A 27,337-nucleotide genomic window follows, 5' to 3' on the forward strand; every position below is an offset into this window, starting at 1 on the left:
AAGGAAGTATGCGTCGCTGTTGTAGTAAAAAGAATAAAAATATATTTTGAGTATAATTTTCATAAGAGAAATGGATAAAAAAAAAATTTTCAGCGGAAATATTTGAATTTTCTCCACTGCATAACAATTTTTTCATAAAACTGCCGATTTGATGCGGAAGTCAAAGAAACACAATCATTATTTTGCTGCAGATAGCCTTACATACAACTTACGGAGGAAGAAGTTCACCAGAGAATGTAAGCTGAAGTTTCAGTGATAATCAAGGTGATAATGTATTTCATCAATATTTCAATTCAGTATTTAAGTGCAAAATTTTGCATTGATGTCTCATCAGGGAACGCAGAAAGAAAGGAAAAAGCTGTATGCCCCCATTCATCATTCAGAGCTGCGCTTTCAATGCCTTTTCTGATTAAAAAATGGTATTAAAGGAACTTATCATAGAAATTTCCTTTTTCGAGTTCTGAATATTTTATGTTTGATATCATCAAAAGAATCTTCAATCGAAATCAAACGTTTTGACCGCAAGAAGCAAAGTTGTCTGTATTTTAATAGGAGTTCGCGCGCTTTCTCGGAGCGCGCAGCGCGCAGGAGCGCGTAAAGCGCGATTGTGGATTTGTTGTTGTGTGTTGTGGTTGGGTGCTGCTAGTCGGTAATTGTCATTTTTGCATTTTTTAGGTCTTTGAATTTTTTTTTTCGTCTTGGTCGGTCTTGAAACAGTGTTGAGCATGCGTATGTACGATTGATTTGAGGATAAACCACCCGTTGCTCTGCGCCGCAAACGTCACGGCCGCGCCGTTCATTATGTCTTCCAAACTTTTAAGAATTGAATTGGTGGTGTAGACTAGGTAATAGGTACGATTGAAGTATGCATACGATCAAACCGCCAAGCTGCTCATAACTTTTTGCTTGTAGTGCTAGGAAGCTTCTGTCAATGCAGGACGTCCTTGGACTACTACTGATGTCCTGCGTTTTCCGCAATGTTTGAACAATTGCTTGCTTATGGGCCCTGCTGCCCTGGTTTATGGGCCTTACTAACAACTGGTTGAAATCAGCTGGCGACATGATAGCTATGACATTTATTGATATAAACACGGTAGTAGGTGGGCATGAACATGTAAAATGGGATCATAGAAAAATTAATATATAGATAGGTATTTAGTCTTTAATGCCTTGTATTTATATATATAACAAGCTCTGCTGGCGCTACTATATGGCACCAGCTAGAAAATAAGCCAGCTAGAAATAGTACGGCCCTGTTTTTGGCCTGCTGCTGCCCGACACTACTTGGTTTTGGCCATCACTTTCCATGGGCAGTGATATGTAAGCAGAACTGTCCATTTTGCTTATTTCCTTAGAAACTAAGCTCCAACTTCCAATACATATTAGTTTTAAGAAACATCACATGCTGAAACAATTGAAACGAACAATGGCTTTGTTTCAAACAAAGCCATGTAGGCACAGCACATGGCATTTGGTATTCACTAGTACATATGCTGATAAATACCTATGTGGTTTGAACCACTTAATTCAAAGGCTACTGATATAGTGAGTTAAACTATAAAATTTACAGTTCTGAAGTACCATCTTGCTGACAATGGAGGATTTACAGTGTTGTGCTGTACCTGTTATTTATTATCAGCAACCAGCACTGTTGTACCAAAAGGTGGTGACTCACATAGCACTGGATCTGTGTCTGTCACTTCCCAAACCTCTTAGGTCCTCAGACTTGAGCTCCTCAAAAACACCCCCCCCCCCCCCAAAAAAAAAACATGTAGAGCTGCTCCAGGCTCCCCCAACCCCCAGCACTCTTTAAGCACAGATTCAAAGGAACAAATGGTGTGCCTAATTGTCATCACTAAGATTCAATTTTTCTTTTCTTTTTGCAGGTAACTTAGCATTTTTCCAAGATGGGTGATCTTGGTGTGATTGAGGTGGATCAGTATTTAAGAGATATCCAGAGAGACTATCTTGACTTCTTGGATGATGAGGTAAGTTTTTCTATGCTCTCTTTATTAATTCTTTGTTGTGTCTTTTGTACTTCTTTGTACCTTGTGTGTGATAATGGTGATAAACATGCATTTTGCCAACATGTTCAATGCAGTTGAAGCTTAAGCTCCATGTTGGGTAGGTAAGCTTTCATTTCTGAAGAGGTGTCATTAAAGGCCAGTATTTTTTATTATCTTTGGTATTGTTGAGGCTTACTTATCATACTGTAGTTAATAGTTATCTAACAAACCATGATAAAGAGTTGCAAAAGTCTCCAATCAATGTATCTTTTTGTGTTACAATTGCAGGAAGATCAAGGGATTTACATGCATCTTGTTCGGGACATGATGGAAAATCAGAAGACCAGACTCATTGTGAACGTGAATGACCTGAGGAATAAGCTGCCTAAGCGAGTGGCCGGGTAAGACAACCTGCTCTCCTTTTGACAGGTGCATGATTTGATTGTTTTCCTGAAGGTATGTGTGCTCAGCCTATGAGTATTTGTTAGATAATTCCATACCGATGATTTTCTGAGACAAATATGTACCTATTATCAGTTTTTGTAAGCCTATCTTATCACTTTCAGTACATTATTCAAAAGCGCACATTAGGGTGAGCCAAAAAAAAAAGTTTCGGATGCGAACGCAGAACCTCGCAACTTATGCGCATTGGTGAGCAAACATTGCCAGTTTTTTTTAGCGGCTGGTAGCATGACATCATCATGCCGCGCAGAACATCGGAATTAGTCCGTATCGAAGGTGTTAAGCGTTACAGTTTCCAATGGCGGAGCGCGGCTGCGGGTGGTGCCTAACACCAGGTGGCGTGAGACCTCTCCTCCGTGTATTGTTTGAGCTAATAGACGGTGTTTTATGGTGATGAACGACGCATTTTTGGTATGTCTTCTACATCTTAAGTTTTTACCTCTATCTTCTAGCGCCTGAAACCAATCCTCGACCCTAACAGTGGTACAGTGAACACTGCCGATGGTTGGCTAGAGGATAGACGCAAAAAGTTTAGGATGTAGAAGACATGGCGAAAATGCGTCGTTCGTCACCATAAAGCACCGTCTATTAGCTCGAACAATAAACGGAGGAGAGGTCTCTGTTGGGCACCGCCCGCAGCGGCGCTCCACCATTGGAGACTGTAACGCCTTACACCTTCGATACGGACAAATTCCGATGCTCTGCGCGGCATGAAGATGTCAAGCTACGAGGCTAGAATTTTCTTGGTAATGTTTTATCACCAATACTCATAATCTGCAGGGTTCTGCGTAATAATCTGATAAAATTTGATTTTTTTTTTCATCGCCGTAGCGCACATGAAGGATCAATGCAGTTAAGACTAGCCACCAGGAAATATTATCTTCCTGTTGAATTCACTTTTCGATTTCTTTTTATTCCTATGGCTCGTCTCTTACTATGGGCGCAAAATGACCTCGCAGTCGGCGCGCCCCTAACCCCCAACAAACAAACAAACAAACAGCTTGTCTTGTACCATATTCAATTTAAGTCGTCTGCCTGGCTTAGAAAATCTGACAAAACCTATGTTTGCTCAAGTAAAAGATCATTATTTTTCTACATTTTCTCCAGGTAGTTTGCTGTGCTCGCTGATTATTTCTTTTGAGTCAACAAGAATAATAGTGACATTGGTTAGTCTCGTTGCTTCAATAAGTTTTGCCAGGATATGCCTGATATTTAGCTTGCATTGGTGAGACGTGAAAACCTGCCTTTCTTTCAGACTCATGAAAAATGCCTTCGAAGAGCTCAGCTGTTTTCAGCGTGCTCTCATGGAGTATGCTGGAGCAGCGGACCCAGTCTATGCTAAGCAGCATGAAGAACTCAGCATTGGTCTTGAGGGAAGCTTCGGCTCTCATCATGTCAGTCCAAGGACTCTGACTTCAAAGTTTCTCGGCTCGGTCGTCTGCGTCGAAGGCATCGTGACAAAATGTACGTAATACTAAATATTGATGTAAGGTCTTGGTTTATTTGCGTCTACAGTGTTCTTTTTTCATAACACTTCACATGAACTTGTAACTCTGCAATATTAAACACGCCTGACGAAATTACCTGGCTATATGTCGAAGTTATACAGTCTAGATAGTTTTTGCGTAATTCGGCAGTGATCTCCAATGATGGGCTGCCTTGTTCCGCTCTCATTACCCTGCCAACTAACGCCTGCCTTTCCCACAGGTTCGCTGGTTCGGCCGAAGGTGGTGAAGAGCGTTCACTTTTGTCCGGCCACCGGGAAAACGATCGAACGCCGCTACACCGATATGACGTCACTGGACGCCTTCCCGTCGGGGTCAGTAGGACTGCCATGCTATATTTGTGACGAGTTTTGACCTGCTCTTTTCACCCCCGTTTGGCAGGTGTCAGCTGTTTTTTGTGTTTTTTTTTGTGGTATATTTTCCTCAGTGTTGTCTGTTTTTGTTTCCGTAGCTCCGCGTATCCAACGAAGGACGATGAGGGTAACCTGCTGGAAACTGAGTTTGGCCTGTCCAGATACAAGGACCATCAGACGCTGACCATTCAGGAAATGCCGGAGAAGGCGCCCGCAGGTGTGTACGATCCTCCGTGATGTCCGAGACATGTGGACTTGCAACGTTTATGAACTAAATGCCGTATTGTCTTTGATCTGTGCGGGTCCCCAGATGATCTGTGTGAGTGCGAACACTGACGACCGATTCCCGGATAAAGGCGGGTATGCTGTATCGTCCGTGATCTGTCGGCTGGCTCCCGGCCGGTCTGTGTACTGGGATTGGTGTGTGTGTGGGGGGGGGGGGGGGAGAGGTTGTATCGCCCCCGGCTGGTCCGTGTATTACCCCGGGTCGCTGACGTGCGCTGCGCGCCTGCAGGTCAGCTGCCGCGCTCTGTGGACGTGGTGTGTGACGGCGACCTGGTGGACCGGTGTAAGCCCGGCGACCGCGTCCAGCTGGTAGGCACCTACCGCTGCCTGCCCGGGAAACAGAACGGCTTCACCTCGGGCACCTTCCGCACCATCCTGATCGCCAACAACGTCTCCCTGCTCAGCAAGGAGGCGTCGCCCACCATCACCGCCGACGACGTCAAACTCTGCAGGAAGTTCTGCAAGGCCAAACGGGTGCGTACTGTCCAAAAATTACTGGGAGGAAGGAAGGGACACTGGAGCTGGCAACTAATAGTTTGAGCGTGTTTTATGGTTGAGATTTGTCATGACTTTTTTCTCATCCACTGCATTTTCATCATTTCAGAAGGATGTTTTTGACCTCCTAGCCCACTCTCTGGCGCCTTCAATTCACGGTCATGAGTACATCAAGAAGGCTCTTCTGTGCCTTTTGCTCGGCGGAGAAGAGAAGATTCTTCCCAACGGAACCCGTCTCCGAGGGTAAGTTTCAGTACTGAGTACACTGAGCTTGTGCGTATCATGCACAATTATTTTAGACTTGAGCTTGCCCGCAAAACTGGCCCGACCGAATTCCTATTAGATTTAATGTCTTATTGTTGCAACGGTTTAGTTATTCGATAAACGAAATTCCCCAGAGAAGTAGCGCCATTCGCTGTACGTTTCGATAGTTTTTTTTTCGGGCCTGGCGCTGACGTCTCGATATTCCGCACACAGCAGTGGTGTGCAGGCTGATCTGACTATGTCACTCTGTCCACTTGTCGTTTGGTCCGCCGCTGTCATTCCGTGCCTCTCCGTGTCCGCAGCGACATCAACGTGCTGCTGATCGGCGACCCGTCGGTGGCCAAGTCTCAGCTGCTGCGCTACGTACTGCACACGGCGCCGCGAGCCATCACCACTACGGGCCGCGGCTCGTCGGGAGTGGGTCTGACGGCGGCCGTCACCACCGACCAGGAGACCAACGAGCGCAGGTCAGTCACCAGAGACCAGGAGACCAACGAGCGCAGGTCAGTGAGATCTAGTGAGGTCACCACTCAACCACCGACCAGGAGACCAACGAGCGCAGGTCAGTGAGGTCTAGTGATGTCACCAGAGACCAGGAGACCAACGAGCGCAGGTCAGTGAGGTCTAGTGAGGTCACCACTTAACCAGAGACCAGGAGACCAACGAGCGCAGGTCAGTGAGGTCTAGTGATGTCACCAGAGACCAGGAGACCAACGAGCGCAGGTCAGTGAGGTCTAGTGATGTCACCAGAGACCAGGAGACCAACGAGCGCAGGTCAGTGAGGTCTAGTGAGGTCACCACTTAACCAGAGACCAGGAGACCAACGAGCGCAGGTCAGTGCCGAGGTCACCACCGACCAGGAGACCAACCAGCGCAGGTCAGCGCCTTGATTGCCAACCAGGAAATGCTGTGGAGGCATACAGAAATATGTTTTGGATCAGACCAAGCTAGACGAAGGAACTGGAACCAGAGTGCTCGCTTCCGACCGTCGATCGCCCCCTACCCCCTCGTTTCCAGACTGGAGGCCGGCGCCATGGTACTCGCCGACCGCGGCGTCGTCTGTATCGACGAGTTCGATAAGATGACCGACATGGACCGAACGGCCATCCACGAGGTGATGGAACAGGGACGCGTCACCATCGCCAAAGCCGGCATCCACGCCAAGCTGAACGCACGCTGCTCGGTGCTGGCCGCCGCCAACCCCGTCTACGGCCGGGTAAGCAAGCAGAACTTCGCCGCTCAGTCGATAGATGGTGGGGCGATCGGGTCGTGAGGAGGAGGTGGAACACGAGATTTGCTGAAAAGTTGCGTCAGGTTTGGATTGGTAATGAACGTTTGCGGATTCCTTGGTATCAGGCAATTGGCCGCCCCATTAAGTAATATGGAAATTATGCGGAACTTAAGAAGCCGTTAAATGAAGCGCACGAATATGTACGTTATCTTGAAACATGATTTATTTCTACGGCCGATACCGCATTGGAAGTGGATTGTACGCCGATGTTTAGCTGTGCTTGCATGTCCTCTTCACCAGGTTGTCAACACCCCTCACACTTGTTATTCCTAGCTACTTGGGCTAACGAGTGCATGTTTGTTCTCAGTATGACCAGTACAAGACTCCGATGGAGAACATTGGCCTGCAGGACTCGCTGCTCTCTCGGTTCGACCTGCTGTTCATCGTGCTGGACACAATCGACGCCGAGAGTGACCGGCGCATCTCCGACCACGTAGTGCGCATGCACCGCTACCGGTGAGTCGCGAGCTGTGTACGTAACTGGATGTATAGCCCTAGCATTCACCGGTACCGGTGTGTCGCGAATCGTAAACAAAGGTAACTCGTTATATAGCCCTCGCATGCATCGGGACCGGTAAGTTGTGCATTAAAGACGTAAACTAGTCCAGTGGCCAGCCCTCGTGTGTACCGATAATGGTGAGGTGCGAACTATGTGTTAGGCAGATCACACGATCACAGCACTCCTGACTACCCTCTGCCCCGCAGGTCTCCGAACGAAGAGGACGGCGCTGTGCTGCCGCTGGGCTCGGGGATCGACCTGCTGGCCACCGCTAGCGTGGCGGAGGAGGAGGAGCCCGAGAAAACCACCATCTACGAGAAACACGACCCGCTCCTCCACGGAAAACGCGAACACGGGTCAGTGGCACATCAACTATTAGTTCTGCTGTGATTTTGCTATTTCACGTCCTTTCTGCAGCTGACTGGTAAAGTTAACTGCTTAACGCGGCTTGGGTTTTAAAGCAATCATTCTGTTTTTCTATTGATCGTTTTGATGCGTCATTATGGCTACACTCGCTGATTTAGTTCTGCCTTCATGCAGTGCCGGTAAAATCATCAGCATGAACTTCATCCGCAAGTACATCCACATCGCCAAGGAGATGAAGCCGAAGCTGTCGAACCAGGCGTGCACTGCGATCTCTGAGGAGTACTCTCGGCTGAGGTCGCAGGACAACACCAACAACGACATGGCTAAGGTGAGGCACGGCTGCAACGCGTAGGATTTTTTTTTTGGGGGGGGGTATAGAAGAGTTATGCATCTCATATCATCAGTGTCGATCTGTAATCTGTATCAAGTGAGACACTTGTGTCGTACGCTACCTGCCTCCGGTGTTTTACCGGTGTTTTCATTGACACTTCACACCTCTCTGTTATACAGACCCAGCCGATCACGGCCCGAGCGCTGGAGACGCTGATCCGACTGGCCACGGCACACGCCAAGTGCCGCCTCAGCCCCACTGTCGACATGCAGGACGCCCACTCGGCCATCGAGCTCCTCCAGTTCGCCATCTTCAAAAAGGTGCAGCGACCGGGCGGGACGTTTTATCAATCGTGGTGTATCGGAATAAGAAGTGGTACGCCTATATTTATTTTGAGTTACTGAAAGACTAGGTAATGATGTGGATCGTTGCCTTTAGATATCTGATGTGAGTACCTACATAGTTTTCTCGTAATTCATGTAATCTTTGCGTAAAACAGTCTACAGGGTGCGGACAAAGTTCTGTCATATTTCCGCATTTCCACAAACAAGTGCAACCTGAGCAGCTATATTTTATAAAACCACCAAACACTAGTTTGCCACATCTTACCCAAATGCTTTCACTCCCCCCTCACTCAATAAAACCCCCTTCAGCGGCTATAACCTTCTCCACACGGGGGCGGAAAAACTGGCATGTTTTGAAGATGTAGGCGGGGTCCATCGCCTCCCGTCTTCACGATGTGCGCCTTGAAAGCCTCTACATTGGGATGGGACACTCCCTGGACCTCCTCCTGCAATACGCTCCAGTGGGGGTAGGGTGGAATAGGTTAGAATATAGAATAGGGGTAGAATAGGGGTAGGTGGATAGGGTGCCGTAAATAGAGTGGGGTGGAATGATAGTACGCCATTTGGTAGCACAACCTTTATAAGATTGGGCCCAGGAGACCTATCCAGATGGCAATTTTGTGTCCCAGCAGGACGGAGCGCCTGTGCACACTGCAAATTCCATCCAGCAGAAGCTGACGGAAGAGCTCGGAGGGCGGCCCATCTCTGGCGCAAGGAGATGTGGCCCCCTCAGTCACCCGACCTGAACTCCCTCGACTACGGCATCTGGGCCCAATCTTATAAACGCCGTGAAATGGATATGGCAGCACTCTAAGGCTGGATATATAGTACGCAATCTTATAAAACTCTGTAAAATCGAAAACACGGCACGCTCCCTACAGCATTGGTAGCCGCCGGTTTTGAGGATGCCCTAGCATGCTTTTAACCGTGAGCAGCTGTGCACATCTCAAAACACCGACAATCATCAGCTGTTTGCGGCTTCAGCGACGTCCATTTCACGCCAGAATTTGTGGCGTACTTTGACGAGCTTCTCAGACAGTTTTATTCATTTAAGATAAATTCAATGTTTTTATGATACAAGTATGCAATATTTTACGTTATGATATTTTTAAGATTAAAACATCCTCCACATATTAACTGATGGTTTATTATAATGATGCTTATTATACAGACAACGATCAATTTCAAAATATGTATTTTCAGGAACTAAATGCACACCAAAACACATAAAAACAAGTGTTCATTGTTATATGGATTTATTTTTCAAATTAAAAGGGGATTTTTAAGAGGATTTTAGCACCAGTAACCATCATAGATTTTCGGCAGCCACTGCATTATAGAATCGGTATGGGTCTTTAGCCTATTCTCACGTCTCACGTATGACACAAATAACGGGCACTTCATGGCTTCTGCCTTCTGATTAGATATTTAAATTAATGATGATATACCTCAGCTTGTCAAAAAATTGTTAATTCCTACTCACTATTCGTATCTCCTCACTTTCTGTCTGGCACAGTTAAGGATCAATGTGTTGTTTCTCTTCCTGCATCTCGATCTGACTTCTGAGCCGAGTATTTTTCTTGATATGCTTTGATATGTAGACTGGGTTCTTCAATCTTTTGAGGAATTGCTTTTTAGCTTTAGGTTAGGTAACAGGTACCTATGCTTGAATAAGAAGGAAAATAAGCTGTAACTTGACCTAATTCAGGTCATGTACGTAGTCTTCGAATTTTAGTAGTTTATCTTCAAGAAGGAAAATGTCAAGAGCTCATGACAAGAAGGAAAATAAGCTATATCTTGAATTGATCCAGTTAATGTACGTATCCTGATGCTCAAATTGTAGGAGCTTCATTGTCAACGGCAGTACTTAAGTTACTGAAACAGTAGCCGAGCTATAATTAAATGACTATTTAAATAATTCTTTAACAAATTTATTGCAATGCCTTAACAGCAAATAAATGCAAATGATGAGTAGAAGAAACACTTTATTCACTCGAATTTCTGAGCGCGAGAATGCCCTCGCTGAAATTTATTTGGTCGGCAATCCACTTTTCAGGAGAATTCTTCAGGCATGTTTGTGTTTTCCATAGTTTGCTATCACGTTTTCCATAAATAACTTATTCATTACACATATGTGTGTCTCTAAAAGAAATAAATGCCCCATAAAAATTAAAACACTTAACTTTTGCTGTTCGCAAACAGTACGCATAATTTCCAATAGCGACGGCGACAAGACATTGACCAATCACGTTGCGTGTTTCCTGCTGGCGTTGATTTGTACTGTGGGCAAAATGGCGTGAATAGAATTACCATACTATTCTCTTTATAAGATTGCGTGAATAGGGTGCCGTAAATAGAGTGGGGTGGAATGATAGTACGCCATTTGGTAGCACAACCTTTATAAGATTGGGCCCCACTATACCCCACTCTATTTACGGCACCCTATTCACGCAATCTTATAAAGAGAATAGTATGGTAATTCTATTCACGCCATTTTGCCCACGGTACAAATCAACGCCAGCAGGAAACACGCAACGTGATTGGTCAATGTCTTGTCGCCGTCGCTATTGGAAATTATGCGTACTGTTTGCGAACAGCAAAAGTTATGTGTTTTAATCTTTATGGGGCATTTATTTCTTTTAGAGACACACATATGTGTAATGAATAAGTTATTTATGGAAAACGTGATAGCAAACTATGGAAAACACAAACATGCTTGAAGAATTCTCCTGAAAAGTGGATTGCCGACCAAGTAAATTTCAGCGAGGGCATTCTCGCGCTCAGAAATTCGAGTGAATAAAGTGTTTCTTCTACTTATCATTTGCATTTATTTGCTGTTAGGGCATTGCAATAAATTTGTCAAAGAATTATTTAAATAGGCATTTAATTATAGCTCGGCTACTGTTTCAGTAATTTAAGTAATGCCGTTGACAATGAAGCTCCTACAATTTGAGCATTAGGATATGCGTACATTAACGCATATTAATTCATTAACAATTCAAGATATAGCTTATTTTCCTTCTTGTCATAAGCTCTCGACATTTTCCTTCTTGAAGATAAACTACTAAAATTGGAAGATTACGTACATGAACTGAATTAGGTCAAGTTACATCTTATTTTCCTTCTTATTCAAGAATCAAGCATAGGTACCTATTACCTAACCTAAGCTAAAAAGCAATTCCTCAAAAGATTGAAGAACCCAGTCTACATATCAAAGCTATATCAAGAAAAATACTCGGCTCAGAAGTCAGCTCGAGATGCAGGAAGAGAAACAACAGATTGATCCGTAACTGTGCCAGACAGAAAGTGAGGAGATATGTACGAATAGTGAGTGGGAATTTACAATTTTTTGACAAACTTAGGTATATCATTAATTTAAATATCTAATCAGAAGCCATGAAGTGCCCGTTATTTGTGTCATACGTGAGACGTGAGAATAGGCTAAAGACCCGTACCGATTCTATAATACAGTGGCTGCCGAAAATCTAAGACGGTTACTGGTGCTAAAATCCTCTTAAAAATCCCCTTTGAATTTGAAAAATAAAGCCATATAACGACGAACAATCGTTTTTATGTGTTTTAGTGTGCATTTAGTTCCTGGAAATACATATTTTGAAATTGATCGTTGTCTGTATCATAAGCATCATTATAATAAATCATGAGTTAATATGTGGAGGATGTTTTAATCTTAAAATTATCATAATGTAAAATATTGCATACTTATATCATAAAAACATGGAATTTATCTTAAATCAATTGAAATGTCTGAGAAGCTCGTCAAAGTACGCCACAAATTCTGGCGTGAAATGGACGCCGCTGAAACCGCAAACAGCTGATGATTGTCGGTGTTTTGAGATGTGCACGCTGCTCACGGTTCAAATCATTCTACAGCATCCTCAAAACCGGCGGCTACCAATACCGTAAAGAGCGTGCCGTGTTTTCGATTTCACAGAGTTTTATAAGATTGCGTACATATATCCAGCCTTAGAGTGCTGCCATATCCATTTCACGACGTTTATAAGATTGGGCCCAGGATCCATGGGATGACGTCATTGACCAGTTGACGTTCGTACACCGCCCTCTTCACCTTCTCATTGGCGTCAATGAGGCTCATTGGGCATTTCTTGCCGTCCGAACCCACCACGTCGAGCACCATCACCTTGTGTGGATGTTTATTCACCGGATTGAATCGAACCATCGGATCGACAGTCTCCCCTGCTCGTATTTTGGCTTTAATGCGCATGACTGTTCGCCAGGTGATCGCCATTTTGCCGCAACCTGCTTATCGGTCATGCCCGATTCGGCCGCCGCGCGCAGGCACCCAACGACGAGGCGACGTTTAGCCTGCCTATTCATGACTGACCGTGAATGGCTGGTAGTTTCTGCCCTCCAACCAGGTGGCTAGGTCACCGAAGGTCACGCCTGCGGCTATTCGCTGCCCAGAACTCAACCGCAGCGCGCGTAGGCGAGCTTAGCATGCATATGACAGAACTTTTTCCGCACCCTGTAAAAGCCTTCAAAGTTATGTTTACCCAGGATGCTGAAGATGTGTCACGTGTGCCTGGGATAAGTGTTTACGCTCATATTTTTCATTGATATAGCGATGCCTTCTGCGTTTTCTTCCTATCGTCTGCAGGTGGACAAGAAGCCGGCGAAGAGTCGACGACGCCGGGACGACGGCACTGACACAGAGGGAGAGGGCGACGGCGAGGAGGGCTCCGAGCGACCCAGGGTCAGTGGCCGCCCGGGGATACTGGGGGATGTTGCGGTCAGGGTCCTCAGAGGGTCATTGGATATATCTGTAGGTGTGTCTGACTTTGACGACTGATAGCGGTAGCAATTGGGAACGCTTGAGATCTCGTCTTCTTTGAAATGGATTGTTTTGATCTCAGTGCGTTCATAATCGTAGTTTCGATGTATGCCCCTTGTTTTAGTTGTAGGTGGTTGTTCCTTCCCCTGAGTCCTGACCGTGTTTTCTCGGTCCGCCACCAGGCGAAGCGGCCCCGTCGCCAGCCGGGCGAGGAGGGTTACGACCCGTACGACTACGACTCTGACGAGGCCGACGAGGAGCCGCCGACGCTGCGCTCGCCGCGGCCCACGGCCGGCTCCTCGGCTCCGGAGAGTATGGATACGGCCGAGCCGGCCGAGCCAGTCGAGAAGGCCATCACTGAGGAGAGGTCAGTCGGAAAAGACGGGAAATATGAGGCGCCGGGGTCGAAATGGGCGCTGGTGACCATCATAGTCCGGTTGTCCTTAAAACCCAAACACCAACATCACATTGTGATGCGTGGTGTATCCGCAACAAATGAAAATGGTGCACGGATACTCTTGATAGACGTGGGTGATAAATCCGACATCACTCTGACATGGCATTATTGTCCCCCTCCTGCTCCTTTGTAATGATTCATAGGTCAGACTGAACACGTGCTATCCGATCGGGTTAGGTGGGTGTGGACGTTGTGCCACAACGGACAGGTCGGCCGAGGTCTAACTTCACACCTGGCTCGGTTCTGCCACGGGTCATCGCGATCGGACAGAAATCCATTTCGGTCTCTTCTGAATTGCACGCACGGTTGGCGCCGCGCTGAGTGCGCTCTTCCCGTTTTGGTGTGAGGTTCTATTGTCGACACCGGCGCGGCTATTACAGTCGCCGGACGCGTCCGGGTGTCGCCCACGCCGCTATCTTTAGACGCCGCCGGCGGCGGGGTGCGATTCTGCGGAGTTGGCCGAGAGGTGTGTATTTGCGGCCCCAGGCCAGTCCCGGTGAGCCGAGACGCAACAAGTAATTGGACGACCGGTATAGCGGCCATCCGGCCTGAATGCCAGGTGATAATAAATCTTCCGCTTATTCGCCCAAAATAGACGCTCTGCGTTCGCAAATACCCTGGAATACTGGGCAATGGTAACTGACTATAGCCACACAAGAGGAAAAATTGGACTCGTTCGTTGGGTTCCAACTGATTTCACGTTTTATTGTTACCTTATTTTTCAGTCCCTCCCACTTGCCCTTTCTCAGCGTAGCTCCCTGCCCAAAAGTCCGTCCTTTGTTGCCAGTTGTGCAGGTGGGGAGTGGCTTTATTTTGGGAAGTCTCAGGTTGTATAAATGCTACACCGCTATTTAGTTAGTGTCAGTTTAACTCCCGGATCTTCTGGGGCTGTGACGATCTTGCCTGCTTGGAAAGTTCCGTCAGCAGTGAGCCTTTGCCGTCAGGAGCAAGGTATTGACGGCACTGCGACGCGTAATAACAGCTCATCTATAGACCTGTGTGTGAATAGGGCTCTTGGAAGGACTCCTGATGTGAAGGTCGGTCGTAGCCAGCACACGGACTCGACTGAATATAAACTACCTATTCTAGTCAAGCTTCGAGATTAGGATGGGATTCTTAGTGTGAGGTAGTGTACTTAAAAAAGCATTTGAGAAGGCTGCTTGCATGAGGTCTTTCTATTTGGTATGAACCTTATGTGAGCATTTTGGGGATGTCCACAAATTATTGCAGCTTCATTACGATAATCTGACCAAGAGATCGCCCGCTGGATGAGGAAGATTTGGGAGCGGTAGCTGCCCAAATGCTATATATTATTCAAGGTGACGTTGATCCATTTTCCATCTTAATAACTTCTTCATTCTCTTTTACTGGAAGTGTGTAAGCAATATGTAATGAAAAATATCAACATGCAAAAACTTCACCAAACCACTAACAACCTCGAGTCTCGAGTTCTGTCGACAATAAGGGACACAATTTCACATTTGCTCTCTGCCGTACCTACCTCGCTGAACCACTGATCTCGATCTCACGGATGTCCATTGAGGTTCAATACATGTATTTGGGGCGCAACGATTCAATCTACACCGGAATGGTGACTCCGGCAGGACGGCGACAATTCCCGTCAGAGCTCCTCCGGTCTATATCGGGTGTGGGCAGCGTCCGGGACCGTTGAGCTATTCTGGTGAAACGGTACAGATCGACTGCTTGACATTCGCTCTGCGGTGTGGTGAGAATGTTCGGGTTGCTAATGTGCCGACTCTAAAACTGACGCCGTCGCTCAATAAAAGCCGCTGTGCTGTTCCAGTAAAGGAGTTTCTACGCTTCTATCTTTGATGGGTTCATTGACGTAGAGTATTGCCTTCAACGTACCAAACGTGTACAACCAGCTGACACGGTGCAGCACGTGCGTGCTTCCCTGAAACTATGTACTGGAACTATGTATATGTTGAGCGAATAGCAACGAAAACATGCGTTCAGCTATACGAATACATGACTTGCACCAACAGCATTAAATTGAATTTCAAACTTGATTTAAATTCTTTTGAACAGTCCCTCAGTTATCCGCACGCCACACAGTATACCTTTCGCAGCAAGGAGTCGTTAGTGGGCCTGACGCACGTGTACACGGTAAGCCCACACAGTATAACTTTCGCAGCAGTGTCCCAAATGATCATAAAAAGCGTCGTATACCCGGTAAGCGTCTAGACCCGTGCGAAAACTGACAGGCTCTCCTGAACCCGACTTCTTAATGCGGTCTAGGAATCAGCTCCAGGAGTCGTAAGCCTGTTTTGCTGATTACGGTCCCAGGCATCACATGGTTCTATAGGATGGGTCGTCAACGTTCCAGAAAACGAGGGTTGTTAAGTTACTTTCTGCTTGTAAAAAGATAATTTATTTTCAGTGTATCACTTCTATTGGGTATTGGCATTGAATAAGTTAAGTGTTACTCAAGAGTGTTATGCAATATCGTTTCTATTTTCTTCCTCCCTTGTGTCTATCCTTTTTCCTTGCACCTGTTAGTTAAAGGAACTATCCCACCTTCTAAAATGTTGTTAAAACCAGTTAAATTGTGCCCGACTTTAAAGATTGGATGACCAGGAACACGGTTCTGGCATTTATTTTTCATTAAACATCTTAGGCTTCCCATATTCCAAACACAAACTTTCAAATATGTGACGTCACAGCCCAAAATTACCTCCTTCCCCAGGCCACATTGCTGTCATAAAGCTGATTATTTTTACTCTGTAGGCACCACAACAAAGTTCAGACCAAGTTTTAAGCGATTTTTCAAAGAACAAACCCATTTAAATCAGAATGACTAAACGAGGTGACGTCACACTAACGGTCGCTCCATGTTGAAGATAGGGCCTTGCGCAAGGCCCATTTTCAAATGAAGGGAACGAATTTCTTCAACACTAAGAGGCCGCGGGGGTTGCAACCTAGATAGATAGTGGTTTCTGAACCTCGCCGCAAACTTGGCTATCTCAACTCAAACCCCATGTTAAAGGTGGGATAGTCCCTTTAAGCACGCTGTAGTTTGTTATTCTAGTTATCTAGTTATGTTCTGTGTGGAAAAGCTCATGGCACTATTGAGAATGTCTTACACATAACTGACCATCACGGTCAAATCCAGCACGTATTGTCTTTATAATCACGCCTTCACCAAGGCAGCATCTCGTGACCGCATCTTTTCCCTGCCGATGCTGACACCGCTCTCTCCGTCCCTGCAGGTTCTCCGTGTTCAAGACGTCCCTGCAGAACCTTCTCAAGGAGCGGCGCACGCAGACGCTGCCGATGGCCGAGGTGCGCTCCTACCTGGCCGAACAGCACGCAGCGCGGCCCTTCACCACCGGGGAGGTGGAGGCCGCCACCGATCGCATGATGGAGGCCAACCAGCTGATGGTGGCCGACGACCAGCTCTTCCTCATCTAGACGGCGCCTCGGGCTCTGTTCAGTGGCCAACCAGCTCTTCCTCATCTAGGCGGCGCCTCGGGTCCCGGGGAAGCATGCGATGGATTCCAAATAGCTGGCGCCTGGCCGTTCTTGGAGCGCTGGTAAAATGGGCGTTGAAGTAACGCCTAAATAGGAATGTTGGCTCGACCTGTGCTTTGGGTAGATCAGAACAGCGCCTGGTTTGTACCTAATGCGAGATGTAACAGCTGAGAGGGACCACGCCATATGTTCATGGCAACTTCCACTTCTGACGACTGGCTGACTTCCGGCGTGCCATGTGACTCGGACGTGGCCTCGTTTCCCGGAAGACTGTGTATCTGTGTGTCTGGGGGTGCGGAAGGTTGGCGCCAGAGGCACAGCCCGCGATACTGAAGGCGGCGATATCGGTCTGACCGGAAGGGAGCGGCTGAGAACGAACAGAAGCCACCCGAGAGTTTCCCACCCGGCTGCCCGTGACCGCCTCACCGACAGCCTCGGGAGAAAGTCCGGAGCCGGGATCTCCCACTGGCGACATGTCCAACTCTCCGCCGACCCGTGCTCCCCCATTATGTAAGTACCTGTTGGACCGTGCGTTTTGTATGGATGGCCACATGCGGTTGGCGCAGTTGCTGCCCCCCGGCTCGCTGTTGGTCTGCTGTCGACCTGTGTGGATGACGGCCTTCGAATACACTGTTTTTGTAGATGGTGTTTTGTGATGGGTGAGCTTTGGATAGGATAGACGTGGGATGGTCAGGGATGGCCGTCTGCTAGCGGAAGGGACCGGCTGGGAACGAACATCGGCCTGTCGAGAATATCCCACCCAATCGCCCGTGAAGCGGTGGTCGCAACTCGCAATGAGTTGACTTTTTAAAACCGAGAATAATGGTACAGCGAGACGTATTTAGTATGAACTATGTACCACATGTATGTACCATTGTACCACGTATATGTACCACAGAATGGACTTCCGGCTGTCTTTCAGGAACTTTGTAATCGAAGGTCTACAAACGTTGCTCGGCAAGCCTGACGTGTTTACGGACTGAGCAGCAATTGGTTTAAAAATGAATGAAAATCTGCATAGTGCGTCACCGTTCGATGTTGGCCGCCAAGTGCGTCGCCCGCCTCCTGGTTGCGCTTATCAGTACATCTTGGCGCAGATGTGCGTCAAGAAGCGAACTGCGTGGCACTTGGTCCTACGACGTGATGTTTGAGTTACGCTACGAAACAAAAATAATGAAATCTGGTAAGGTAATGCGCACTGCGCAGGATCCGAGTGCGAACATTTTATACGTATCTTTACCTGTACCAACACCGAGATCTTCCATCATTTTCGTGAGAATTAGCCTCTTCGTTTGAAATGTGTGATAAAGGTAGCATAGGGCGTTTTTATTGGAAAGTGCCCTGCCGTTCCGCCGTTCTATTTATACACCGACCGTCTGTAAGGAAGCCTGTTGCTACCCATGCTACCGCGGTCATACCTCATGGTTGTGCAATAACAGACAAGTCTCCACTCATCCTATCGCCTCCCCAGTCACGAGGAGCGCTGCCGCGCGGTGCCCCCGCCGCCGTGCCCAACCCTGTCCCGTAGCCAGGGGCTGCCTGTAACGGCACGGCGCGCGGCGAAGGCCAGCCGGTAGCCCCTGCCATGCAGCGTCCGCCTGAGAGCTCCTCTGGACGAGGCCGGCCGCGCGCAGTGTTCTCGTATGATCGCCGGTGGCTGGGGGTCGCGCTATCGACTCATCTCCGGGAGCCGGCCATCTGTTAGCGATGTGTCCGTCTATAGTCCTGTGTCTGTCCGGCCGATTCCTCGTCCCCAGGCTCCATACGAGGATCCGGCGCGGCTCGGACCCTCAATATACCCTGGCTCGGACCCTCCAGCGCCGACTGGTCCGGGATTTGTCATCAATCATAGCCGGTAGTCACCAGTCATCCTCGTCAAAGAAAGAATATTCCGGGAGCCGATGGTATTTGATTTATTGAAAGGTTCTGACTTCTGAGCGCTTACCCAGCGGGCACGAGTCTTCAAGGCTATTTTAGGAATATTTAGGTATGGAAGGCTTTTTGGTAGACGGCTCAAGAATAAGGATTTTGCGCAAGGAGCACCATGTGTCCATATTTGCTGGCCTGTGGAAGATATGCGTTCAGTGAGAGAGCGCTACAGAAAGGCCGATGATTATGAACAAGTAAAGTGACGGTCAGGACTATGTAATTCCATTGCCAGCGCGCAGATGCTCTTTTATCCAGCGCGTCGTGTGTAGTGCGGGTTGCATACCTATTACCTATAGCCTCCAATTCCTTCGCCGTTGGATTTTAGGAACGCCTGTGCCGGCTTCAGTCGATCAGCGATGCTCCATCCATACCACCAAGAGATTCGAATTTTGTTTTCGAAGAGGCGCTACGCTTCATTTCCACATTTACCGACACCTGAATTGACTTTGCCGCTCAGTTCCAAAGTTCTCGGCATGTGCCGTTATGTAACCACTGACCCCCTAGGCATGCCCTTCTACGGGCCCTGCCCCAATGCATAGAATAATGAATATATTTAGATTACCTACAACTGGAAGGTATGCATGTGCGCGTACACGTATGCATCTACAGGAGTGTTCACATGAGCGCGGACTCGCCAGCCGATGTTCTTCCTACGCGGCGTAATGCGTACCTCATGAGAGATGCGCATCTCATGACTTCCGAAGCGCCCTGGTGCGACACGGGGACGGGCATTGTGCGCCGCCTCAGCAGGCAGGCAGCGCGCCGCGAACCCGCTCCAATGTGACGCTCCAGCCATTGTGGCCGCTCTCTGGGACAGCGGAGCATCTGATGTTGCCGTGATGGTGAAATAGGCGGATGTGTACTCAATATGCATAATGTATGCTTACTTCGTATAGACTGCATCGGAGTTTGATTCGGGAGGCAATCCAACTCATCTCCATCTCCATGTCGGCAATAAACGTATCGTATAACGTGACATACATACCTACGTACGGTTCACAGTGACGAACCGCCATATGTTCAACGCATGCATTGTCTGCAAGTGCAACGTATGTAGGGCCATGTGTACCTATTGTGTACCCAACCTGGCATTGTTCGCAGGCGCGGGCCAGGACAGTCATCGTGACTGTGACATTCTCTGAAACAGTCCCCCCTGAGGGCTGAGAGAAGTCGAGTCACAGAGCCTCCGGTGCAGAGTTTCACTCCCGATCTGTCGTTTGATAGTGCTATTTGTCTTTCTTTTTCATAGGTTCATTTACCTCCATTACTTTATAGTTCTATCGAATTTCATGACCATCGGATTGGACAAGCGTCAGGATGCCTCCAGAAGGTTACATAGTCATACCCAATTGAATCGTGCCTGATAAAATATAGGTATGTATGTACCATTTTCCCACATATACGAAGGAGACGAGAGTCTTCTGAACTTGGCTATTGCCTTTACTTATATTCGTCGCGAATCAGACATACCCCCCCCCCCCCCCTCCCCATAACGGAAGCTGGCCGTCTTCTTAAGGTGCTGGGACAGTATGCAGCACACGATAGTCCCTAGTTCGGCGCCATGTATCGATTCTCGGGCGGCGAGACGTGAAGTTTGGGTGGAGCTCGGCACGTCAGATGGCGAAGTTCGAACATGTGTACTTTATGCATATCTCGCTGCCACGCTCGTGGATCTTTGGAACGCCCTCGCTGCCGAATTCGCCAGAATCGAACGCACTTAGCCGGTGTGCGTTTGACCTTTGGATGCCGCGGCTAAGTGCGACGCTAAGTAGATGTGTGCAGGGAAACGTAGGCATGTAGCGGGTCAGATCGACGCCCAAGAGACAAGAGTCGTGACTTTGTGAGATGGGCTCTACCTTTCATTATAATAATAGCCCCATAGAGTCGTTTTGCCCTGTATTGAATGTTCTATTGAATGATCCATGGACCAACCGAAATGAAGCTTCCGAATATCAATATCAGAAACCCACATGCATGATTCTTCTCAGGCGCTAATTATAACTAGCTATTACCAGCACATCCAGTCAGTGAGACTCCGATCTGTATCCGAGGGTAGGTATCTTCAGGCGGGAGCGACGACCGGTGCGGACGGGCCTAGCCCGGCACCGTTCGGGTCAGCGATCGGGTCGACGGCCGCACGGCAGCGCCGTGCCAGCCGTGCCGGCGGTCCGTGCCGTGTTAAATGTCGGTGCCGGCGGTCCGTGCAGGGTGCCGTGCTCTGTCCTGACAGCTGTCCGTGCCGTGTTAACTGTCCGTGCCGTGCTCTGGCCTGACAGCTGTCCGTGCCGTGCCGGCGGTCCGTGCCGTGTTAACTGTCCGTGCCGGCGGTCCGTGCCGCCTGTCCGTGCCGTGCTCTGATGCCAGCTGTCCGTTTCATTCAGCCGTACCATCAGTGCCGTCCGTGCCGGCTGTCCGTGCCGTGCCGCCCGTCCGTGCCGTGCTCTGATGCCAGCTGTCCGTTTCATTCAGCCGTGCTGCCCACACCAGCCGCACGGTGCCGTCCGCGCGGAACGGTCGTGATGCATGGCCAGTGGCTCGTGCCAGTGGCTGGCCGCCAGCCTGCCATTGACTGGTCCACCGGGGGTGACGTGTTTCCGCCACACCCCGCCGCCTTCTCTGTGGCTCTGCAGGGTGGCAGTTACGGGGTATACTGAACTCTTGTAAATCGACGTGGAATTCCGGCCAGCGACGTCCCGAGCTTATAATTATTATTTCTACAGAGTAGATACAGAGGACAAGGGCATCCAAGGGCGGGTATGTCTGTGTGTTGGGGTGTGTGTTGGCGGTGTATTATATTGCTGACTTTTAAACGGCCCGGTTCGACACCATTGCGAGACGTCCGACATGCTTATTGCTTAGTGATGTACGAGCGCAGGGAGAGGTGGTCAGACGCTAATGAACCTGCGGGCCAACACTGAACATTATCCGCCCGGGTCAACAACGATCATTCACCCCACAAATTTTATTTTGATGGCACCGTGGAGGCTGAAGCTCTCCTCGATTCGCCTTCTTATATCAGTGTTATAGCCTACTGCCGATAGGTACTGAATGGCCTGTGTGTGTCACAGTTATATCGGAATATGTCAAATAAGGGTAGTGATAAATCCTGCGCTATATATTTTACCCCCCCCCCCCAAAAAAAAACAATTGTGCCATATGAAGATGTCGACGTTTATATGGGCACCGCAATGTTGCCAATAGCTAGAATTTACTTATGTGTTAGTCTGCAGCATACCTGCGTTCTGCAACACAGCCTGGTTTCTCAATTCTCGCTAAGGCCGTTTCGGGGTATGGTTAATGGTACTTCAGTAACCAATTCCTCACCAAATTTGGTAAAACAATGCCCTCTAGTGTGATGTGAAGGAGGAAGTGAAGCAGGCAAGTGACACGTGTTTGCTTCAGTCAGCTTCGGTCTAGTTTTTACGCCATGTGGCGGCCCGCCATAAGAACAATGCCATGGGTTTGTCAGCCCGGTTTTCACGTCACGTGACAAGCAAACGACGCACGTGACTGATTCCGAGAAGAAAATGGGAGTGGGCACTGGGCAGTGGCTGTCACACCATGTAGGTGCAGTGGCCCCTTCTCGTTCACATTAGCCGTTTTCACAACGGGCTATCTGGAGAATGCACCTAATTTGACCAAATCTGCACCTAATCTCTTTTGAAGCAAATAGAATCATATCACTTATTCATTTCAGTGTTAATCGCAAATAATGTATGATAATTGAAAAATGAGATCTAGTTATTGGTATCTGTGCGACCCAAACGGATAACTTTAAATATAGGTACACATAACAAAATGAACCTAATTTGACCAAATCTGCGCCAAGTATGCACTTAACCCGCGCCCCACTGGGGGGGGGGGGCTATTTATAGCCCCCCCCCCTCCCGTTTTTCTGCAATAACTTCCAAACCGTTGACGTATCGACGCAAAACTTTCAGTACCTTCGGCTGCATCAATTTGACACCTTGTGTCAAAATTTGAACTTCGTACCTACCATAGGTCGGCCGGAAATGACGTCAGAGTGACGTCATGTTCAGTGGCGTAGCCAGAAATCAGCGAAAGGGGGGGCCATGGTGCTCGAGGGGGCGACTTTTTCCCTTGAGAGGGGCGCCATAGTGAGCTAGTGACAGGGGGTCAGTCTAAAATGTAGCGTCATATATTCATGCATGATTTACTAGGTGTTCCTACGGAACCGGCACGAGTATCAGAACCAGGTTTCGCTGATTTTTCATGAAATCCAATTAATGCAATTTGCAGCTCAGTGTTTTTTATCAAAAGCGATAAAAAATCTTTATGCATATTTAGCACGATATAGGAAACGAGCTCAGGCTACGGACATGTTATTCTCATAATACACACCCATTCGAATTCGAAACGGTAAAATATGCGTTGATCGATTGGCACAATCTTTATTCTTTGCAAAAAAAAAAACATACAGGTTCACTCACTGAACCAAAATGACCTGTGGACTGCAGCCTCTCAAATATCTTCATTGAGGGCCAGTTCAATTTTGCTACCTCTCTATAAGTACCTATAAGTTACCGATTACCTATAAGTTAACCCGCGCCGTGCTGGTGGCCTGTGCTTTCCGTGTCGTGCTGGGGGGGGGGGGGGGTTTCACGTCCCCCCTCTAACTCGGCTCCTGGGCCACGTGGCGACACGCGGTAAGGGGAAATCGAAAGAGCGTCAAAAATAATGACGGAAAGACTTCGTTTCAATTTTTAGGTCAGGTCAAAGGTCAGGTCACCAGAGGTCATCAAAGGTAAAATTGAGTCCATTTCAACAATTTTGGAAACTGCCAACGGCTAACTCGGGAACCAATAGAGCTACAGCGCCGCGGAAAAGCGCATTCGATAGCCCTTTTACAGGCTTTTCTGAATATTGCTCTCGGATTTGATCTCAGGTCAATGGTTAAGCCTCCAGCCAGAGGGCAAAAATTCCAAAAATAACAGTTTTTATGAAAAGCGTTTTTCTGCAATAACATTTGGTTCAAGACAGTGACGATATTTCTTTTGCCTGCCTCGTGTTCCTCTCGTCGAGACGCGTCGAATGAACTATACGTTGACCTTGAAAGGTTATTTTAAAAATTTGACCGCAGGTCAAGGTCATGACCTGACCGTAAAGGGCCATTCTGCAGATCAGTCGATCCGTATCGTCGAGCTGACCACATCTGACGTGTTTTCACCGCTCTAGCACGTCTCCATTAAAAGATGAAGCCAAAAAACCGTTTATGGTGATAAAATAGGTGACCGCTTATGACCTGAGATGACCTCAAGGGCACATAAAAGGACACATGTGCATTTTTACGATTCAGTGTGCTATGTTTACCTATGAACCGATGTTTAAGGGGTTTTAAACGACATTCGTCCAAAAGAGGCCCATTTCACTTTTCTCCCACTGACTTGAGGTCCCAAAATTGACCTGACCTTAGGTCACAGACATAAAAAGTCCGAGATGAACATTTTATGCATATTGTTAGTCTTATCAATCTCTAAAAGTTTCAAAAGTGATCGTTCTGTCGGTGTAGCTATAGCGGGTCTTTTAACTTTTTTTAGGTAAGGTCACTTGACGTGCCCTAGTGACCTGACCTTGAACGACCCTCATCTGAAATTTAACAAGCTGTGTAGAAAAGATGTATGAATAGGTGTACCAAAGACAGCGGAGGCGCTGCGCGACGCCGTTTTTGAGATGTTCGCGAGGAAAAAACCTAAGGGGGCGTACCCCCCCCCCCCCTCCAGCACGGCGCGGATCAATGGGAGACAGTTGAAATGCTCTTCTTCTGAACGAAAACAACCTCAACCATCGGGATGCAGGTAAATATGACACATTTAATCGGTAAATGTCACTCGTGATGTGACCACTTTTATGTTACTGAGGTCATCTCAGGTCATGAAAGGTCTCCAGTAGATTTTGGACAATAACTTTTGATAGAGATATGGTAGAGCAATGAAACACCCTATATAATTATTTTCCTTCTCGAAAGTATGGATCGACTAATATGCAATATGACCTTTACCGGTTAGGTTATGACCTTTACCTTAGGTCAAATTCTCAAATGCCCTTTTAATGTCAAATTCTAGTTCATTTGACTTGTCTGTCTCGAAAAATGGAACACGATGCTGGTTGAACTAATCTCATGCAGGTCTGAGCAAAATGTAAACGTCCTCCGCGAAAACGTATATTTTGAGGCTAAAACGTTTACCTTAGGTCAAATCTGAGATAATCAATAAGAGAGAGCATAAAAAAGAGCTATCGAATATGCGCTTTGCTGCGGCGCTGTAGTTCAATCTCTTTCTGAATCCTGACTTATGCGCCGCTTTGTCAAAAAATGTCAACATCGGCGAAATTTGATTTTCGGTTGTCGCTGGTGACCTGACCTTCGACCAGTTCGACTTAGCCTTAAAATGATCTAAGTAGTTTTGTAATAGTTTTTGACGCTCTTTCGAACGCCGCCTACTGCGTGTCTCGACGTGGCCCACAAGCTGAGTTAGAAGTGGGTGTTCGAACACCCCAAGCAGGTTCAATAAAAAAACGCTTACGCTGGGGGCGGCACCCCACTGCTAGGCGCTGTCGGCATCGCAATAATGGGCGGCACAGCGCTGAGGGGCGCAACTTGCATCGAGGGGTGGCATTGTACGGTGAAGGGGCAGCGTCGCGTTGAGGGGCGGTATCGCAACGAGGGTGGCACTTACAAGGCTGCCTAATAAGGAACGCTTCGCTTGGCACATCCAAGCCCAGCTCGGCGCCGCCTAGCTGCTGCATCTTGAAAAGGGCCCTTGGTGTCGATGAGAAAGCCCCATTGTCAAAAAATTGCCTAGCGTCAGTGGTTTCGGGGGGGGGGGGGGCGACCGAAGTATCCAATTCAGTTTCGCGTCAGTGACTACTGGAGGGCGTCAACGACCTCGGATAGGGCGAATGTGATCTTCAGAAGGGCACCGGGTGCTCTAGAGGGGTGCAATGCTTGGATGGGGTCACTGCTGCCTTCAGTAGGGCATCGGACGCTCTGGAGGGGCGCCATTGATCTCGGATGGTCCGACTGGGATTTTCAGAGGAGCATCAGTGGTTTCAGAGGGGCGCCATTGATCAAGGATGGGCCGACTGAAGCCCCGGTTCAGGTGAGCGCCAGTGGCTCTTGAGGGGCGCCAGCGACCTCGGATTGATGGGGCGACTGTGATCTTTAGAACGGCGTTGAGGGGCGCCATTGGGCATGGATGGGGCCACTGTTGCCTTCAGCAGGGCGCCGCAGGGAGGCTCTGGAGGGGCTTGAGCTTGGGTGGGCCGACTGTAGTCTCCAGTCGGCCCATCCGAGACAACCCCAATCTTATAAAATGCCGTACTATTCTATTTACGGCATTTGGTAACATTCACAGTGATACCAGTGCTGAAAAAGGTTTATCTGAGTCAACGAAATGATTCTTTAGACCGTCAAATTACGATGGACTGAAATGCGTGAAAACCATTTTTCATTTGATAGTCGTTTTCTGCAGCTGAACTTCAGCCAGTGCTGCCATATCCATTCCACGGCGTTTATAAGATTGAGCCCTGGGCTCAATCTTATAAACGCCGTGGAATGGATATGGCAGCACTGGCTGAAGTTCAGCTGCAGAAAACGACTATCAAATGAAAAATGGTTTTCACGCATTTCAGTCCATCGTAATTTGACGGTCTAAAGAATCATTTCGTTGACTCAGATAAACCTTTTTCAGCACTGGTATCACTGTGAATGTTACCAAATGCCGTAAATAGAATAGTACGGCATTTTATAAGATTGGGGTTGTCTCGGATGGGGCGAATGTGATTTTCAGAGGGGTGCCGGGTAGTCTATGTAGAAGGGCGCCATTGGTTTCAGAGGGCTGCCATCGATCTTAAGATGGGGCAGCTGTAACCAGGGTTGTGCTTGACTCATGAGTCGAGTCAGAAATTTGACTCAACTCTGACTCAAATGAGTCAGATTTGAGTCGAGTCGGATAAAATGTTGAGCTGTTGAGTTGAGTCAGAGTTGAGTCGGACAAAAATATTAAGGTGTTGAGTTGAGTCAGAGTTGAGTCAGTAAAATAACTTTTGACATTGAGCTGAGTCAAGCATTTAGGAACATGAGTCAGCTGACTCAACCCTCTAGAAACAATTTATAATATAAGCTTTTCACCCCCCCCCCCCCCCGCTTAATAACTTAGCCCTTGCCCTGCTGCCTGATTTTTTTCACCCCCCCCCCCCGCTCAGCAACTTTTTTATCTGAGTCAATTTTGAGTCAACTCACTTGACTCAACAAAAAATTTGAGTCAAGTTTGACTCGACTCACATTTTCATTGAGCCGCTTGAGTCATGAGTCGAGTCAAGGGAAAAAATCAGCTCCTTGTTTGAGTCAGAGTTGAGTCAGGGCTTTCTGAAGTTGAATGATGAGTCGAGTCGGCAAATTTTTTTGAGTCGAGCACAACCCTGGCTGTA

The 27,337-nt window shown here is 47.8% G+C and overlaps 1 protein-coding gene across 5 annotated transcripts; it reads left to right on the forward strand.

Annotated features, from left to right (window-relative positions):
• The first annotated feature begins 4 nt into the window (after nucleotides 1-4).
• LOC122388407 (zygotic DNA replication licensing factor mcm3-like) lies at nucleotides 5-23,323 on the forward strand. 5 transcript variants are annotated; one of them, XR_006257785.1, is made up of 18 exons: nucleotides 549-649; nucleotides 1,887-1,988; nucleotides 2,295-2,407; nucleotides 3,724-3,932; nucleotides 4,176-4,287; nucleotides 4,425-4,543; nucleotides 4,841-5,085; nucleotides 5,216-5,349; nucleotides 5,673-5,837; nucleotides 6,388-6,586; nucleotides 6,969-7,117; nucleotides 7,367-7,516; nucleotides 7,701-7,854; nucleotides 8,037-8,177; nucleotides 12,838-12,933; nucleotides 13,194-13,378; nucleotides 16,699-17,595; nucleotides 23,308-23,323. XR_006257785.1 is itself a non-coding variant. In XM_043379462.1 (17 exons), the coding sequence occupies exons 2-17, from the start codon at nucleotides 1,908-1,910 to the stop codon at nucleotides 16,898-16,900; spliced, it is 2,454 nt and encodes an 817-aa protein (XP_043235397.1). In that variant the 5' UTR covers nucleotides 5-236; nucleotides 1,887-1,907; the 3' UTR covers nucleotides 16,901-17,601. The 5 variants fall into 5 exon arrangements, 4 of the variants coding, with proteins under 4 accessions (XP_043235397.1, XP_043235398.1, XP_043235399.1 ...); XM_043379462.1 differs by lacking the exons at nucleotides 549-649; nucleotides 23,308-23,323 and adding an exon at nucleotides 5-236 and having other exon boundaries at nucleotides 16,699-17,601; XM_043379463.1 differs by lacking the exon at nucleotides 23,308-23,323 and having other exon boundaries at nucleotides 548-621; nucleotides 16,699-17,601.
• Nucleotides 23,324-27,337: the final 4,014 nt, after the last annotated feature.

The sequence above is a fragment of the Amphibalanus amphitrite genome, unplaced genomic scaffold (assembly GCF_019059575.1).
Source record: "Amphibalanus amphitrite isolate SeventyFive unplaced genomic scaffold, NRLGWU_Aamphi_draft 000320F_arrow, whole genome shotgun sequence".
In the NCBI taxonomy this organism is placed as follows: Eukaryota; Metazoa; Arthropoda; class Thecostraca; order Balanomorpha; family Balanidae; genus Amphibalanus; species Amphibalanus amphitrite.

What these genes read in the sequence shown, in the direction of transcription:
- LOC122388407 (XM_043379462.1), top strand. Translation starts at nt 1,908, where the DNA reads ATGGGTGATCTTGGTGTGATTGAGGTGGATCAGTATTTAAGAGATATC. An exon ending in AGTTCTGCAAGGCCAAACGG is followed by an intron (nt 5,086 to 5,215) that starts GTGCGTACTGTC and finishes TCATCATTTCAG; the next exon opens with AAGGATGTTTTTGACCTCCT. An exon ending in CACGGAAAACGCGAACACGG is followed by an intron (nt 7,517 to 7,700) that starts GTCAGTGGCACA and finishes GCCTTCATGCAG; the next exon opens with TGCCGGTAAAATCATCAGCA.